Source organism: Arachis hypogaea, chromosome 5 (assembly GCF_003086295.3).
Source record: "Arachis hypogaea cultivar Tifrunner chromosome 5, arahy.Tifrunner.gnm2.J5K5, whole genome shotgun sequence".
NCBI classification, from domain to species: domain Eukaryota; kingdom Viridiplantae; phylum Streptophyta; class Magnoliopsida; order Fabales; family Fabaceae; genus Arachis; species Arachis hypogaea.
In genome coordinates, this window is record NC_092040.1 from 103943863 (window position 1) to 103963643 (window position 19781).

The following is a 19781-nucleotide window of genomic DNA, read 5'->3' on the forward strand; positions in this document are numbered from 1 at the left end:
GAGAGAGAGAGAGAAAGAGAGAGAGGGAGAGGGGTTGAAGATAAGGGAGGGAGTGCCACCTAGGATCGAATTTCCACGAACCAAGCTCAGATCCAAGTCAGGGCACTTTTGTCACACGGAGGGCATCTATCATGGGTATAACTTTAGTTTCAAGCTATCATGGGCACAAATGTCAGCGTTTTTATCTGTCATGGGTACAAATGGTTATTTATTCTTCAAGTTATATTATGTCTTACTAAACCTAAATCAAGAAACTCTAAAAGTAGATAAACATGTACAACTGCGACCCAAATCATTAAATTAAGGAATCAACATAACTCTTATAATAAAAGATCAAAATTTCTCTTCAACATCGTATTGACATGGCAAAAAATACTCTCTCAAGAATCTATGGGCTTCACATTTTACAAGATTTGATATTTGATCTCCATTCCATGGCTTTTTGTTCAGATTAAAGAACCTTTTCTTAACATGTATATCATCTCTTCTTTGTTGGTCTTTTAAAGTTTCATTATTTTCTTCCGGAACCTTATTGAGATCAAACTGCATGGATCTGTCAATTCGAACAGAGGAGATATCATCTAAATTGTCTTTTAAATCACACTCTTCTCCCATCTAGATTGTCAGGGAATATTTTTCCAGAAAATTCAGGTAATACTGAAAATATCAACATGCATACAACAAAATAAGTATACCCAAAAGAAACTGAGAACTCCCAAGTCATAAGATATTGACTTAGAAAAAAACGGACGACAATATGCTAAGAAAATTTTAAAATTAAATGCAAATTATCGACAATTACCATTTTTGTTGTTGGTAGTTTGGGCAAATTTTTTAAACAGAAGCCCTGTAGTGAATATTGTGCTTGCAGAGAATAATGAAAAGTCCTCAGTTATGTTCGCTAATATTTAAAAAACGTAACACTATTGGAATTGATATTGAATATTAGATATCATGATTATCAAAACTACAGCATTAAGAACAACAATTGAAACAACATTAAAGATTTAATGTAAACTAACTTTTGATGAAAAAACCCGTTGAAAGAAACGGAAAATCTGCTTTACTCTCGAAAATTCACAATACAATAAATACTTAACTACAAATCGAAGATACACTAAATTTTTTGTAACCAAAGAAAACAACGTACACCGTTGAGTTTATTTAACTTATTTCATGACACGCACAAAGATCCTTTTTAAATTACGTTAAAATTCTTCATATAAGCATTAAGCAACATCATCGATATTCTCTGAAGCATTTTCTGTGAGGTCTTCTATATCATTCTCCCTTCTCAACTGTAAATCTCCAATGTTACCTTCTGCTGACATGTTCAACCCTGGCTGTGGAGAAAAATCAATTTCAGCTTCTTAATTCTCTTCTCCCATGTCATACAAATCTCGTGGTTTCACATGAATCACAACACTCCATTCCTTAGCTACTTCATCATCCACATAGTATACAAGCTGAGCTTCTAAGACCAATATGTATGGTTCATCTTCTTCTCGAACACCAGTGTGTATCGGAAGAGAAAAATTAATGCTGGTAAGCCCCAAATGGTCTTGTTTGATGCCTTTACTAGTAGTGGTATCAGCCCAAACACATTTGAACAACACCACTGTGAAATGGCCATTATAATTCAATTCAATTATGTCCACAATTTTTCTGTAATATGGAACACTGCCAACAGCGACTCTATTATCACGCATGCTTGCATAACTTCTTGTATTAGATGATACATATACTCTACTATTTTGGGTTTTCAACCTGTTTCCTTTGTGATAGTTCTAAACTTGTACCCGTTAACGTTGTATGCCCCAAAACGTCTTGCCTGAATCATGGGATTGCATTCAAGCAACTTCATTTCTTTCGAATGAAGCGTACTTTCCATTGGAACATAGAACCACATAACATTCATGCTTTATATTAAAATTGGATTTCATAAAGTACTAATTCTAGGCTAAAAACACATTGGTCAGGAATATTCTATAAACTTCATGCTTGAACCACCGAAAAAATTCCGCATGCACAACACTGTCTATCTTAGATTACAACCTTGTTTGAGCCTGTAAGCTTCGTTTTGTCTTTTCCCTAAATGTACTTTATGAGGCAAAAGAAAATCATTCCAACTAGTCACTGGGAAAAAGACTTATATTGGTGTTTTATAAATACATGTGTATACTTACTCACAAACAGAACCACGGCATTGCAGTTGACTAGCACATGACGATGTGCTTGATGTTTTTCCATTATAGTGAGTTCAAAATGCGAAACATCCCCTAATGCCTTTTCACAGGCCGGGAACATAGTTTTCCCTGAATTATGTGTAACATCCACAGGTTGATCATCAACTCGCCTTGGTCGGTTGATTCTAGTCTCAATATTTTTCAAATACCTAGAATAGAAAGTTAGAATTTTCTCAGATAAATAGCCTTCTGCAATTGAGCCTTCTGCTTGTGCCCTCTTACGAACATATTGCCTTAAACATCCTAGATACCTTTTATATAAATACAACATAATACTCAGTAAATACACAATTAATTCAACTGATTATATTAAAGGGGTTTATCAGCAAGCTACCCTTTCTATTGGATACATCCACCGATAATGTACTGGTCCACCAAGAGTTACCTCATCAACAAGATGCACCATCAGGTGAACCATGACGGTGAAGAAGGATGGAGGGAAAATCATTTCCATCTGACACAGTGTTTGCACAGCATGATTCTGAAGGTCAGCCAGCTGCATAAGATTTATGGCTTTCCTATAAAGTTCTCGAAAAAGTTAGTTTTTGACATTTAGCGGCGGTTCTCAACCGCCACAAAACAAACGCCATTTTCAATTCCCTATCATTCTGCAAAACCTTATTTATTACGCGGCGGTTATTCCAGCGGTTAGCTAAAACCACCGCTAACCGTTTATCCGCGGCCTATCTTTCAGTGTTTGGTTTAACCGTCGCAAAATGCCGGTTGTATTGTAGTGACGGTTACCTTTTTTCTACTACCCACTATTAATAAAATTTGGATCCTCTAAATTTTAATTTTTCACTTTAGAGAGTAAAGTATGATCTCTCACCTTTGAATGGTTTCTCTCTCATATTTTCTTTTAGTCCCACCTATAAAATAAATGATGAGAGATCATCAAAATTTAAAATTTAGAGAATCTAAATCCCTGTTAATAGTTTAATACTATTGCTTTTAGAGTACTCACTCACTTTCATCCGCTGGCGATTTTTTATTAGGATTTATATTAAATAAATTCAAATAATATTTTAATTTTTTAACTAAGATATAATTTGTTTATTAAATTTTTAACAGAGATCTAATTTTTAACTAACAAATTTTTTTAATTTTTAATGTATTCTCTTGAGTATTAGTTTTTAAATTTAAGTTATATATATTTTAAATTTCGTTTGTTACATAGCAGTATATACAAATTTGAAATATAATTTAAATTATATGTGAATTATAGAATATGAAATCTTTCACACTGGTTGTACAAAAGTTTGTTACAATATGATTCAGGTATATAAGTGTGTTCCGCAAGGTAGGGATCAACTCTTATTCATTAACAGGAATCATCTAACTGATCAATCCATCCCATGAAGTTTTTTTTGGGATAAAGTTATTTAAATTTTATTTTAAATTTTTATGTACACCCATGTAACAAACTAAATTTTCATGTACTCCATGCAACAAACAAAATTTCAAATTTTTATATAAATCCTAATATAAAAAACCGTCAATTAATCGAAGTAAGTGAATGAAAGAAACAATAGTATTAATAATAGGTAATTAAAAAAAGATAATAGTGTTAATAGTGGGGAGTTTAATGGTGCACTGATGTGCTTTTATTTATTTCAATGGTTAGGAGAAATAAACGTATTAACATACTTATTTTAAATGGATAGTCCATCTTTTTTATTATTTAAAATGGAGAATTTATCTTCTCTATTATTTAAAATCGTCTATCTTTCTTATTATTCGAAACGTTCTATTTTTAAGAGTTTGATTCAATTTAAATTATTAATATTTTTTATTACTTTCAAAAATTATATTTAATTATTTATAAATACATATATTTTGTTTATAGTGTAAACGAGATATATTAAAAATGATCTTATTTATCATGTAAACGAAATAAATAAATGTGATATAAATTAATAAATACACTACAAATTATTTATTTTAAAAAACCCAAAAATAAAAAATCCTCTTCATCTTCATTGTGGTCGTCGTCGTACTGTATTGGATCCAACACTAAATTTAATTTAATTCAAAAAAATATTTAATACAAAAATTTTGGTCGATAACAAATAAATGTTAATAAGCAGCGTAAAAATTTTGGTGTATAATACATAATCTATAACATTTGCAATAAAAATAATTTAGAAGCTGTATAGTAAAATTTTTGTATTATATGTAAAAATATTTTTTATATTATTAAATTTATGTGTTATATGTAAAAAAATTTAATACATGCACAATTTTTTATGCTATATCAATGAACTTATGTGAAATATAAAAATTTTTCTGTTAAATACGAAAAATTTTGTATTATATTAATAAGTTTTATACTTTCTAATAAAAATTTATGTGTTATACTAATACGAAGGAATTTAGAAAAGAAGCTTGTGATGTATTTATATTTTGATTTTTATTAGACTTTTGCCAACTTAATTGAATTTAAGTATAAAAATATTTATACATGTAATATTAATTAATTAATTTTAAAATTCAAAAAATGTTAAAATTAAATTATTATTATTATTATTATTATATGAGTAATTATCTAAATCAGTCTTTAAAAATTTTAAAAGTAGATATTTTAGTCTAAAAAAAATTAATACATAGATTAATCTACTTCGATAAATAAATCAGTCTCCAGTTTATTTTCTGACAGAGTAATTACCAGATCAGTCCCCAAAAGTTTTAAAAACAAACATCTTAGTCCCTAAAAAATTAATGTACAAATCAATCCCCAATATTTCTCTCCGTTAGACATAACAGTCCTCCGTCCAAAAATAAAATAAAATAAAATAATTATTATTACTATTATTAATTGCATAATAATATTGTACTATAAATTTTTTTATTTTTTAGACAAAAATAATAATAAATTTATTCATTAGATTCTTTTATATATATATATATATATATATATTCACTTAATAATAATAATAATAATAATCAACAAAATTATTAGAGATTATTTTACAAGAAATTTAAGGTTAAAATTATTTTATATTTTTTTGTTTAATATAATCAATAGATGTACTATTTTAAAAAATATGTTTGTATTAAAAAAAACATGTATTTAATATAAATTCAAATTAAAACATTTTCTTTTAATACATATTTTTTTAATACAAACATGTATTTTTTTTAAATAGGACATATTTTTATTATATTAAATACAAAAATATCAAATAATTTTAATCTTAAATTTCTTGTAGAATAATCTTTAATAATTTTATTGTTTATTATTATTATATTTATTATTATTATTATTATTGAATAACTATATATATATATATAAGAATCTAATAAATAAATTTATTATTATTTTTGTCTAAAAAATACAAAAAATTATAGTATAATATTATTGTACAATTAATAATAATAAGTATTTTATTTTTGGATGGAAGATTGTTATGTCTAATAGAGAAAAGCGTTGAAAATTGATTTGTATATTAATTTTTCTTAGAAACTAAAATATCTGTTTTTAAAATTTTTGGAGACTGATCTGGGTAATTACTCTGTCGAAAAATTAATTGGAGACTGATTTTTCTGTTGGAATAAAATTTTAGAAATTAATTTGTATATTAATTTTTCTTAAAGACTAAAATATCTACTTTAAAAATTCTTAGAGACTAATTTAAATAATTACTCTTTATATATATTCAATCTTATTATTAATGACGTGTAAAGATAAAATTTATTGCAACAATTAAAGTAATAAACCGAAACAAGTAGTCAAAAAGTATATATTCAATGCACCTAATTAATCCTTTGACGGCGCAATCTTGAACATACATTAACCAAGGGCTTTTGTGCATGCATGTTTCAAAAAAAACATCAATAATATTTGAGCACAATAAAAATGGATTCCAATAATTTAAAATTATTTTATTTAGTATTCATTCATTATTGTTAAAATAATTATATAATTTTAGATATAATAAATATATAATTACAAATATTATATGTATTATAAAGATATAATTATTTATATTATTTTTTTAATAATTTAAATTTTTAAGAAAAAATGATATCATAATATGGTATTATCGTATTAGAGTTCCAATAGATATGTTAGAAAAAAAAGATATAATTTATTTTATTTAATATTTATTAATTGTTGTAATAATTGATGAATATTAAATAAATAAATTTTAATTGTCTTTGTCTAATTTTTTTATTACCAAGTATTACACTTAGAGTTCTATATCCAAAAAATGTAGAATTTATCTTGGTGAATCTAAAAAAAATATAAAACAAATAAAAAAATGCATATACAAAATTTAAGCAAGTCCAAAAGAGGTTATTGTTTGAGAGAATGTGCAGAGATATAATCATTTGGATTAAGTACGATCTTTGTCTCTAAAGTATAAGTTAGAAATTTTTTCATCTTCAATCTTTTTTGTATACAAAATCGTCCTTAAGGTTTAAAACTAAATTTTAAAATCGCTATTTTTATTTAAATCTTAAAATTTTGGACCAAATTATTCATAACAAATAAAATTATAAAATAAAAAAAAGAAAAAAAAAAGAGAAAGAAAGTGTTTTTGCTCTTGGAAAGGAGAAAGGGAAGAAAAAAGGAGGAAGAAAAGAAGAAGAAGAAGAAGCTGTCTACGATTCACCTCTGTCTCTGCTTTCGCCGTCACCTCCATACAATTTTGGTCTTTATAGTAAATACAATTTTGTATGCAAAAAAAGGTTGAGGATGAAAAAAATTTTCGACCTATACCTTAAGAACTAAAATCGTACTTAATCCTAATCATTTATGTTATCTCCTTCTAATAGTTTAAATTTAAAAAAAAATAATATTATGACATATATAAAATTATCAATATTATGTTATATAAGATATTCATCATGCATGCGTATATATATATATATATATATATATATATATATATATATATATATATATATATATATATATATATATATATATATATCCCCTTTTGATACTAACTTTTTTTATTAGCATCAATAATAATAATGGATCGAAATGAAGTACCACAAGTGTTGCTAGACTCAGGGAAGAAGATGCCCATGATAGGATTTGGGACTGGTACTGTTCCATTGCCACCATCTCATGAACTGATCCCTGCATTCATTGCTGCAATTGAAGCTGGTTACAGACATTTTGATACCGCAGCATACTATGGCTCTGAGGGACCTCTTGGCGAAGCCATAGCACTTGCAATTCAGAAAGGTCTTCTTAAGAGTAGGACTGACATTTTTGTCACTTCCAAGCTCTGGTGTACTGATGCTCATCCTGGCCTTGTCCTACCCGCACTCAACAAATCACTACAGTAATTCTACTCTCCTTTTATTTATTTATTTTATTGTTGTTGTTTGAGTATTTCTCCTTTTTTTGTTCGTATTCACAATTCGAAAATTTTTAATCGATTCCAAATTATCTAAGTAACTGGTTTATGTAAACTGCGATTTGTCTCAAGGGATGCTTAGATTAATTATTTCAATGGTTGGAGACCAATTAAAAATGTTCAAACTATAGAAAAAACGCTTTGTCTTTCGAATAAATATATAGTAAAATAAAAAAAGTTATTTTCTTTGCCTCTTTAAAAGAAAATTATTGTTATATTTGCTGGGTTTGATATTGTATAATTGTTCTATTATTTTCTTTAATTTGTTTTGTCTAAATGACGAGGGTTTTTGATATATGAGTTTATTGAATAAAAATGACGAAGTTCATCCATAAAAATTATAGTATATGCTCTTTTTTTTTTTCCTTATTATGTTTAGAGGTTTTGATTTTGTCTAATTGATGAGTTTTTAATTTTTATTTTGGGTTGAAAATTGATTAATGCTCTTAAGGAGGTTGGGCCTAGAGTATGTGGATCTTTACCTAATCCATTTTCCAGTGAGGTTGAGAAAAGGGGTGACAGGGACCAAGTTCATGGAAGGGGACATTCTTCCTTTGGACATTAAAGGGACATGGAAGGATATGGAACTGTGCTCCAAATTGGGTTTAGCTAAGTCAATTGGTGTCAGCAATTTTGGTGTGAAGAAGCTCTCACAACTTCTAGAAAATGCAACTATTCCTCCTGCTCTTAACCAGGTACAATTCTCTTAATACAATCTACAAAATCTAATTATGTGGTTTGGTAGATGTTCACTTTTTGTCATTAAAATTGTATGTGAAATTGTAAAGGTGTATTTGTTTTACGATCTTATTTTTTGTTTTTATTTTTAATATTTTTTATTTTTTGAATCTTGTAAAAAAATAATAAAAAAATAATTGAATTTGAGGCATAATTTATATTATTTTGAAGTATAATATAATGAAAAATTCAAACCAATGTAAAATCAATAATGTAACAAGTTTATATCTTGGGAGCCATTCAGATAAAGACGTTGAAAACGTCTTTTTATAAAGATGTTTTTTAATAATTAAAATTTAACACATATAATTGATTAAATTGTGTTATTTTTGTCAAAATTAGGCTAGACAAATTGATTTGACCGAAAAATAGTAAATCAAATCTTGAATTGGTCAAATTAATATTATTTTCTGAAGAAAATGACTACAATACCCTATTATAGAAAATGACTAAAATACTTTTATTATATATATTAATTTTGAGAATCCTAAATTTTAGTCCTTTATTTTTTATCGTAGGATTAGGATTTAGAATTTTTAAAATTAATATATATATAATTAGAGTATTTTGATCATTCTCTATAATAAAGGTATTGTAGCCATTTTTTATAAAAAAATAATATTAATTTAGACCAGTTTAAGATTTGATTCACCATTTTTTCGGTTAAATCAAATTATCTAGCCTAATTTTGACAAAAATAACATGATTTAATCAATTATATATGTTAAATTTTAATTACTGAAAATATCTTTAAAAAAAACGTTTTAGGCGTCTTTATTTAAATGACTCCCTTATATTTTTGTAAATTTATTGTCATAAAATATGATAACAAAAGCACAAAAATCAATTTTAACAATTATTTAGCATTTGTTAATTGTTGCACAATTAACAAATGTTAAATAACATAAATTCTAGTTGTTGTTGATTAATTTTTTCTGTTACCGAACATTTCTATTTCACGAATTAGTGAGAGATATCATTGTTAATAATAAGTTATTTTATTTATCATTCATAAATGGTTTCTAGAATTATAAATGTTAAATAAAACAAGTTCTTAGTGGTCTGACAAACGAATAATATCCGACTATACAGTAAAAGTGGCGCCGCTAAGGGCTAGTGATGAGGTTTTAAATTCGGTACTAATTTGTCGCTAAGCCAAGTCTAGAAATCCATTTTTTAAAAATGATGGTGACAGATTTCTTTTATGAAATTCGTCACTAACTAAATGTCTCTCAATTTTTCACTATATAGGGTGAGGATATTGCGATGAATTTTTTGATAGAACATTTTATCTGTCGCTAAAATTTTAGACAAAATTTGTTGTTCAATTTTTCTGTTGCTATTTCACTATATTGTCGCTAATAACGAACAAGAAAAATGTTTGTCGCTAAAATCCATAGACAATCTGAAAGATTTTAGTAATTTAGTTAATTTTTTAATCATATGCATCATAGGGGTATAGGAAATGGTACCAATTCACTTTAAATGTTTTCTTAATGTGCCTATGCTTTTATTTGTATTATTTAATGTAAATGATTTACTATTCATTAGTTTAGATAGGTAATTAATGCATATAAATATCTTTTGATGTGAGAAAAAAATGGAAACTAAAATTCTCTAAATAAAAATAAAAATGAAAATCTCCTGGTTTTTGTCGTTAAAATTATTTATTAAAAGTTTTCAAATTTAAATAATTTCCATTAAGTATCCAAACACAATATTTTATTTCTAAGAATTTTTATATGCTTTAAAAACATACGTTCTTCTATCCTAAAAATATCTCATCCAAACAAACTGTGTTGGTTGTGTTTGGATAAAAAATATTTTTAAATTTCAAATGTTTGGATGAAGTCAATATATTACATGTATTTATATAATTCTCTTTTTTTTTATGAGGTAATTACATCACCTTCATGCATTCACCAAATAATCAATTTCAAAGAAATAAAATAATAAATTTATGTCATTAATATTATTTTTTAAAAAAAATATATTTTCCTCATTTAATGTGGTTGACTCCTCTCTTTGTTAGTTTAGGCAAGAAAGAGGGATAGAAATTTCCTTTCCATTGGTGGAAATTGAAATCCAATATTTTGAATAGTTAAAATTTTAAATTATTTTCTATTGATTATCTAAACACATTATTTTACTATTAAGTGTTTTAAATCCTCTTGCAAATTATATCTCCTTGCAAAAGGATGTATTTGGTTGGTGTCTATGTTCAGAAATACATAAACACAATAACACATATTTGCCATTTGTTTGCTAAACAATGGGTTTTATTTATTTATTTATTTGACATAATAAGACACAACATACAAAACAACAATTTATTTATTTATCCTTAATTATTTTTAAACTTCTAATTGAGTAATACTAACAGACAAAAATTCAATATTACCTTAACATCTATAATTATATATTTGTTACGTTTAAAATTATTTATTTATTTCAGCAATAATTAATAAATAAAAAATAAAATATTAAACTATTTTGATTATTTTTATTGTCATCTAAATATATATAATTTTTAATTTTACGCTGTACTCCAGATTTACACTCACGTACATATTATAATTATACATAGCATACAAAAGTATGCTTTCATTTTAGAAAAAAAAAACAAATATATTTTTTTTCTCTGTACTTCTATACATTTATACTAGGTATACACTAAAATTAACTACTAATATAAAATACGTGTTAAAATAAAAATATAAATTAAAAATAAATTAAATAATATATGTATTTATATAAAAATATATAATAATTATTTTTTGTAATTAATTTTAGTGTATTATTAAGATTACAAGAACCAAACCGACTAATAAATTAGTAGAATAATTGATTCAATAATTTAATAGTTTAACTAAAGTTGAACGGTAATTAAATCGATTTAATTAAATATAAAATAAAATTATTTAAAATTTAATGTATAATTTTAAATATTTAAATTCAATAATTTTTAAATTAAAAAACTTTAAAATTTCACAATTTTACATATTTGTTTGTGATTTATCATTAAAAATTCACAAACAAATTTAAATATTAAAGTTTATAACTAAAAAAGATTAAAATACGCATAAATAATAAACACATAATATTAGCATGCAGCTGATTTTTTCTTAATAATAACAAATTTAGAATTATTGGGTTATTAAAAGAAAGAGAGAAACTATTTTTTAATTTAAAACGGCATCATTTTAAGAAAATTAACACAGTAGCAAAAGAGCTTCAAAAAATACGACAGGTTCATACGGTGTATCGATTATTCACTAATTGGATCGATTTTTTACTGATTTTTTATTAGGTAGTTTTTTATATCAATTGAACACGCTAAAAGATCAATTTTCATTGGGAAAAAATGAGGAGCTAATGAAATACTTGTACAATATAAACAATAAAAGTTTATGGAGTATTAGAAATATAACCATTAGTGTTACTTTTTTTCACGCTAGATTCGAAAGGTCAAGAATTCGATTTTTGGTAAATCCCAAAATCAGTTTAATCTTCTGGGAAGAGATGTTCATTTTGTAACTCAATAGGCCATTATACATATTGTATAAATAGTCCATTGTCTTCCTAGCGGAGTAGCGGGATCCATTCCCAATTGAACCCGTTTGATTTTTGGAATGATGGTATAAATAATAGTTTTCTTCTGTCTCCTTTGTTCTCCCTCCATGAATGTCTCTCTATTATTTGTCTAACATTGAGAATGCATTGATGGTTACAGGTGGAAATGAATGTAGCATGGCGACAGGATAAACTAAGGGAGTTCTGTAAGGAAAAAGGAATACATGTGGCTGCATGGTCTCCTTTGGGAGCTAATGGTGCTGTCTGGGGTTCACTTGCTGTCATGGGCAGTCCAATACTTAAGGACATTGCCACCAACACACTCAACACTCTCCCACAAGTTAGTCACAATTTCCCAATTCCCACTACCATATATATTTTTACTCTTCTTATTGCAACATTCTTTGCACAATTGCAGGTTGCATTGAGATGGATAATAGAACAAGGTGCTATTCCAATAGTCAAGAGCTTCAACAAAGACAGAATGAAGCAAAATCTTCGAATTTTTGATTGGAAGCTGAGTGACACTCATTTGGAGAAGATAAAGGAGATACCACAGTTTAGGGGTTTCGGAGGGGAACGTTTTGTGGCTCAACATGGACCTTACAAAACCTTGGACCAACTTTGGGATTGAAAAGGATAAAATAAAAGTTTAAGTACTAAATATAATCTGTTCAAATGAAGTATTTAATTATTAGAATAAAACGATAATAATAGTAGTATTTGATTTTTGGTTGTTTAGTTTGCTATCCTTCAAGTCATGTACATGGTTTGAATTTCACAGGGTTCCAATTATTTTTTTAAATTTTTAATATATATATTAATATACTTATATTTATGGTAGTTATGGTGACATTTTTTTTTCAAATTTTGGTAATATTTTTTTTAAATATCTTTTGAAATATCATAATCACCTAAATATGAGAGAGAGGAAGAGAGAGAGAAAGAGAGAGATAGTTGGATGTTGCTCAAATGAAGAAGAATGATTTTATCACTCATTTTTTGTATGTATTTATATCTAATAATGACTGATATTTTATATAAATAATGATTATCACAGAATGAAAATATGACTCTTATTTTGAGTAAAAGGAATTAATTAGTACTTGAAATTATTTTTTTTCAATAAATACACATTCACAAATGAATTATGATTCTTAGAATTATTTTATAACTAATTTATATATTTAGAATTGCTTTAAAATTATTGTGTATTTAAGATTATTCTTTTAAAAAAGTTAGGTGAAGAGAAGCAATAAAAAAAAAAACACGCAGGAGGCAACAAGTGTGGACGGTCAATGCCCATAATCTGGTATTCGAATGCAAGAAGCTGGTACCTGACTTCAAGATGAAAACTCAACGCCTGCAAAAGAAGAAGAGAAGTTGGCGCCTAACCCTAAGATTGGGAGCCCGACGCTAGTGAAGATGAATAGAAAATGGAGCCCAGCGCTAACAAAAAAAAAAAAGAAACCTAGCATTTGGCACCAAGATTGGAAGTCCAACTTCAAATAATTTTTTACTCCCATCGGTCCAAATTCAAACGTCAAACCTTGGCAGTTAATGCATTCAAAAAAAAATTAGATTAGTTCTCGACACCCAAAGTTCAAAATGGATTGGTGTCTAGTGCCAATACCCCAAGTCGCCAACACTCCAAAGTCTAGCACCTATGGCCCAAGTTCGGCGCCCATAGCCCAAGTTCAACGTCTAGTGTCTAAAATCTCTTCCAGAATACTGAGATTCAGTCCACAGACTCCAAATGCTTAATATTTGAATTTGAAAGTGATTAGTTATTGTTAAGTTCTTCTACTTTTAAAAAGATAAAAGTGCTCTAATTTAAATTTGAACTTTTGTTTAGTTATCTTATTCTTCGATAAGATAAAATTAGGATTAGTTTAAGTTAAAAAATTAGGTTATGATTAGAATATAAATAAGCGAGCGATGATTTACTGAGGATCATCCAGCATCTCACACTCATTAGTATAGTTTATCTTCTTTTTTATCATGAATCACTAACTCCTTTGTATTAGGATTAGGAGCTCTGTTTAATTTTATGAATTGGTAATTTGATTGTTTATTTTACTGTGATTAATGCATTGATACTTTTTCAAGAATTGAGTTTCGTTCTTATTCTTAATAATTAGAAGTATTGAAAAATATTCTACCTCTGTCTTAGACTCCTTTATTATTTTGAAAAATTTAATATTAGAATTAGCTTAAACTCATACTCATAGATCATAATTTTTCAAACTGATTAGGAATAGCTTTTGAAAGATTGTGCGACTTTAAATTAGAATTGTGCTTAACCTCTTTTTCTTAATTACTTGACCAAATAATTGATGATTAAATAAGATAAAGAGAAATTAAATGCCAGAAAATTGGGGTTTGATTATATATGATTTATCGTAAAATTATCTTGCATGAATCAAAGTAAATAAACATGCATGAACATTCCCTTTTCTAAAAATTAAATATTTCCAAAACCTTAACATCTCTATTCCTTGTTTACTTCTCTAATCATTCATAAGCATTCATTTACACTACATATTACGTTATTATTTCAAGATCTCATCTACTACAAAAGTTCGTTGATCTAATTAAAGGTTTGATTAAAAGTTGTTTGTTCAATCCTTTAATCCTTTCACTTATCGTGGTATTACTTGGAGCGATTTAGTACACTTAACAATTTAGTCCATTAAGTTTTTGGCCTATTATCTCTCTTATTTGTTTTGCTGGAATTTTCTCACAAACCACACAATGATCACTCTTCAAAAGCTTAATGACTTTAAAGATCAAGAATGTAAATTTTGAAGACAAGCATAAAATCAAAAATTGGACAAATTAAAGTATTATTTTTGAAGTTAAAATTAGGAAAATCAGTTTGCAAGACATACACTAAAATGGAGAATTTTAGGTGAAGAAATAAGAAAAGTTCCAAACTTGATGATTTGAGGCAAAACAGAGCCCAAGAATTGGTTTTCATAGGCTAAGAATTGATTCTCTAGAAGTTAAAATCACCAAAATTTAATTTTATGGTGAAAGAACAAATTCTCAATATAAAATAATATATTCGTGATATTATAAGAATTGATTCTTGTAATACTTTCATTATTAAAATATTACGCTTTCGCCTGCACCATTCTAATAACGAAGATATTACATGACTTAATTTACTATATATAAGTATAATAAGTAGGAGTCTTTTTAGTAAAATGCCTTTTATTTTAAGTTTTAAAACTTAAAATAAAAGGCATTTTTTGTTATACATCATACGAATATAAATACATCCACATCGTCATAGTATTCTTTATTTATAGAAAGAGTAGCTTATACAAGTAGGTGGTATCTCCGGTGGCCGTGTTTTTTGTGGCTACAGGTGGCTATGAATTAACTGGCCAATGATATATTGACAAATGAAATGTTTTGTATGGAGCGCTAAATTGAGTTTAGATATTAAATACGATAAACTCATTTTTAATTATTTCATGGATGACATTGGAAATAGATTATGTATGAGGGGGTAAAAATGTCTTTGGAATCGGGGTTGAAGAGTGGCCCCCAAAGAGCGAGGAAAAAGAACCAACGGATCGGAGTGGTGAGGAGTTGAGGAGGGTATTACGGAAAAAGTAGATCTATAGGGCAGCAATGATGATGTTCAACCAGAGAAAAGGGGTAACAGCAAGAGATAGTGGCGAAGTTCAACAAATAACCTCATCCAAGCCACACCAAACAAGAAACAGAGACTTGGAATCTATGACAGCAAAAAAATATGGCGGTTAGAGGAGATGGAAGCTAGACGGGGAACCCCAAGGATCATGCTCCAAGCAGCGGCGGATGGAATCAACAAAGAGGTGTAGAGGCGATCACCGCGGAAGTGGTTAGAAAATTCCTATCGCAGTAGTGGCGACCTTTGAAAGGTATGGCGGAGGTTATGAAACTAAAATGTGACGGAGTTCCGGTCACAACCTCAGGGAATTTCACCAACCATGGAGCAGTGCGTAGGAATCATTCCATGGAAGAAGAAGAACCGGGTCGGCATATGGGGTTGCATATATTGTTTTGGGTCGGGCCAACGGGTTGAGTTGGATCCTATCAATCAAATAAAGCTATATTTATCTTGTTTTAACTAATTTACCGCTATTAAGAATCTCAAAACAAAAGTCAACGAAGTTTCATTGTCCACATGTCAGTCACAGATTGGTTCAGGAAATTAGCCATTGTAGCCACCAAACAACCATAGTTACCATAGACCGCATCATACAAGTATTATACATACATATATTATATAATTACAATTTTCTATTCCTCTATACAAAAATTTATGACAATAATAAAGACGAAGAAATATCTAAAAAAACAAAGAAAGCACGCTCAATACTCCGTAAACTTTTGAAGGCTTTGTCATCTATTTCCAAATATGGGATATAAGAGGGTGAGAACCAAACCACACGATCCTCAGTAGGAAGAGGGAATGTCACAAATGTAATAGAAAATTAGAAATAATTGGTCATCGCACATCTCAAAAAAGTTTATCTCTTTATAAAAGCTCACGGTTTTTATTTTCTTTATTTTCAAATCATTTCCACTTACTTATATATAATTTCATATACAAATATTTTTTAGTCAAGTGTGATTCGAAAAAGTAAATTGAGTCTTTAAAATCTTTTCTGTGAGGGCCAAAGACACTTAAGGATTTTCTAACCAACAGACTATCATCTCTCTCTTCTATACATTGAACACATAAATTAGAATCTAAGGGCAATCCTGAAGTCAATCTACCTCAACCTCCATCACCTCCGTGCACTAGTAAACACAATCAAACACACAAACAAGCACATAGAAAGCACATAACACATAGCATGTAATCCGATAAAACACATAAGCACAACACAATAGTAAAATGCACATCCAAACAATTCAAATAAATGCATATGATGTATGCCTGTCCTACTAGCCATGAGCTTACGTGTCGGTTACATTGTCATACCCGACACATCCTGTAGTTAACCCAGATATGATCTTTTTGTCGTGTATCCTGATAAACCACTATTTTATGGTATATTTTGTATTGAATTGAGTGGATTTTGTCAACTATTCTCACACTTATTTATGTAAATTACATGGTTTTGTAAATCCTTCCAAATTATGTGCTATGATTGAAAACATGCTTCCTAGGCATTAAAATTGTTAATTTTTAATCATTTTTTTATTATCATTCGATGTCGTGATATGTGCGTTAAGTGATTTTAGAGTTTATAGCGCAAGAATGGCTTAGAGGATGGAAAGGAAGCATGCAAAAGAGGAAGGAACACAAGAAATTGAAGTTTTGAGAAGCTGGTATCGACGCGTACGCATGGCTGACGCGTACGTGTGACCAAGCTATAGTCCAAATGACGCGCATGCATGGCTGACGCGTACGCGTGACGAGCGTCACGTGCTGCATTAAACAGAAAATGCTGGGGCGATTTTTGGGCTATTTTTGGCCCAATTTCAAGCCCGAAAATGAAGATTAAAGGTTGGAGATTGGAAATGGACGTCACTCACTTTTCACTCATTCATCCACACATTTTAGGTTTAGATGTAGAATTCTAGAGAGAGACTCTCTCCTCTCTCTAGGTTTTTGGGTTTCTTTTAGTTTTATTTCTTCTCAAATTCAAATTTCTATCTTGCTTTAACTTAGTTTTTTTTCTACTTTTTATTATTCTAGTATCTTAGTTTATCTTCTCTTGTTGATTTCTTTATTTTTTCAATTTAGTTTATGAACTATTCTTATTAGATTTAATTCCCTTTTAATGCAATTTAAAGTACTTTATATTTATAATTTCTTCTTTAATTGTTGGTTATTAATTTCTTGCAATTGTTAGTCTTAGGTTTTATTGTTTTCTCTTTAATTTTCTATGTTTTATTTTGTACCTTCCAAGTGTTTGATACAATGTTTGGTTGGATTTTAAATTAGATTTTTATGTTCTTAGCTTGGATTGAGTAATTTGGAGACTCTTGAGTTGGCAAAGTCTCTCGTTGATTGGTGATTGAAAGTTGCTAGTTGGCTTAAGTTTCACTAAATCTAGTCTTTGATTAGGACTTGTGAAGTTAAGTTGATTTTTGCTCACTTGACTTTTCTTCAATTGTTAGAGGTTAACTAAGTGATAGCAAAAGACAATTACCATCACAATTGACTATGATAATGAGGATAGGAATTCCAATTATCAACTCTTGCTAGGACTTTTCTTAGTTGCTAGTTTATTTTTCTTTATTTACATTTCTTGTCCTTTATTTCAAAACCCCAAAAAGATACAATCATAACCAATAATAAACACACTTTCCTACAATTCTTTGAGAGACGACCTGAAGTTTGAATACTTCAGTTTTTTTGGGTTGTACTTGTGACAAACATATTAAACGTTGATTGAGGTTTAATTGTCAGTTTAGATCTATACTTCAATGCGATTTTATTTATTTTTCTATCTTAATTTATTTTTAAATTATTAAATTTTCACATATTAGGGCAATAAATAATTTGTCCAAATTCTAATCCACCCGCTAAGAGATTTCAAGCATTGTTACTAATTAATTTTATTATTAGAGTATTTAATTCCTTTTTAATCTATTATCAAATTCATTCAATTACAAAAAATAATCATAAATCATTAAAGCTTAATACATCAAACTTCGATAAAGATAAGCAAACCATAAAATCTTCATCAACTCAAATGCACATATTTTTCTAAACTTTTAAACTATTCCGAATTTATAAAACAAACATTTTCTACCTGGGTTAGTCGAAACCCAGAAATAAACGCGACAAATCCCCTTTTTATTTTTAATTCATAGCAATTGCATCGACCTTGATGATTTTCAGGCAACAACACAGCGACATCAATGATCATAAAACATCAGTTTATCTGACATAAATTAAAATCAATGCGAAATAGATATTAGACAAAATTAAAACAGTCCCTCCATGAAGAACAAGGCAAGATGGCACAATGATAGCTCCGGCAGTCATCTCCAGTGCCAGTAGCAGTGGAACAGCTCAACAGTGATAGCTTCATTAAACACAAAATCCTCCTGGGGCAACGACCATGGCAACAATCGCTTCGGTGGAATGTGAAAACTAGAAGCAGGGGAAGAATTGGGCGAGCCTTCTTTCCGGATCTCTAGCAGCAGCGGCAACAAAGGATGACTCTAATAGCGGCGTGTAGCTTGAACGATAGCTTCCTTCCACAACAAGGACGGCAACTCCAGGTAGCTCCTGCGGTGGCACAGTAGCTCGACAACGGTGCAATAGTTCAGTGGTGGTCGTGGTGGACGATCCCTTCATTCTCTCCTCTGCATGCGCAGCAGTCTAGTGATTTTTTAAAATATTATTTATTTATAATCTTACTAATTAGTTTTAAATAGCTACTTTAATTTAAAAATTATATGAATCTAATTAATTTTTTTCATAAAATTAGAATATTAAACTCTAAATTTCAATTATTCAAATTAAATTAATAAATTTTTATTATTTTTCAATTAGTGCAAATATAATTGTAAATATGCAAAAAAGTATAATTCTTATCTCATTTATATAAAAATTTTAATTAATTCAAACTCAAATTATAAAAATCTGCTTAAATTAATTTTAATAAAATATTTTTTTAAAAGTAAAATTTTAGACAAATACATAAATCTCAATTAACTCATTATTTAATTAAAAAAAACCTGAGTCTTACAATTCTCACCTTCTAGAATCAAATTTTGCAATGCTGATGCTTAAACCACTACAAACCTACCATTTTCATCCCTAACCTCAAGCTCATTCATAAAATCTTTAACCTCTCTCCAAAACCCCTATTTTTTCTCTTAACTTTCT

General features: G+C 28.3%; 1 protein-coding gene across 1 annotated transcript; it reads left to right on the forward strand.

Annotated features, from left to right (window-relative positions):
* The first annotated feature begins 7226 nt into the window (after nucleotides 1–7226).
* Nucleotides 7227–12759, forward strand: LOC112799814 (methylecgonone reductase). Its single transcript, XM_025841831.3, has 4 exons — nucleotides 7227–7543; nucleotides 8070–8313; nucleotides 12090–12269; nucleotides 12348–12759. The coding sequence occupies exons 1-4, from the start codon at nucleotides 7227–7229 to the stop codon at nucleotides 12561–12563; spliced, it is 957 nt and encodes a 318-aa protein (XP_025697616.1). The 3' UTR covers nucleotides 12564–12759.
* Nucleotides 12760–19781: the final 7022 nt, after the last annotated feature.

What these genes read in the sequence shown, in the direction of transcription:
- LOC112799814 (XM_025841831.3), top strand. Translation starts at nt 7,227, where the DNA reads ATGGATCGAAATGAAGTACCACAAGTGTTGCTAGACTCAGGGAAGAAG. An exon ending in GCACTCAACAAATCACTACA is followed by an intron (nt 7,544 to 8,069) that starts GTAATTCTACTC and finishes AATGCTCTTAAG; the next exon opens with GAGGTTGGGCCTAGAGTATG. An exon ending in TTCCTCCTGCTCTTAACCAG is followed by an intron (nt 8,314 to 12,089) that starts GTACAATTCTCT and finishes TGATGGTTACAG; the next exon opens with GTGGAAATGAATGTAGCATG.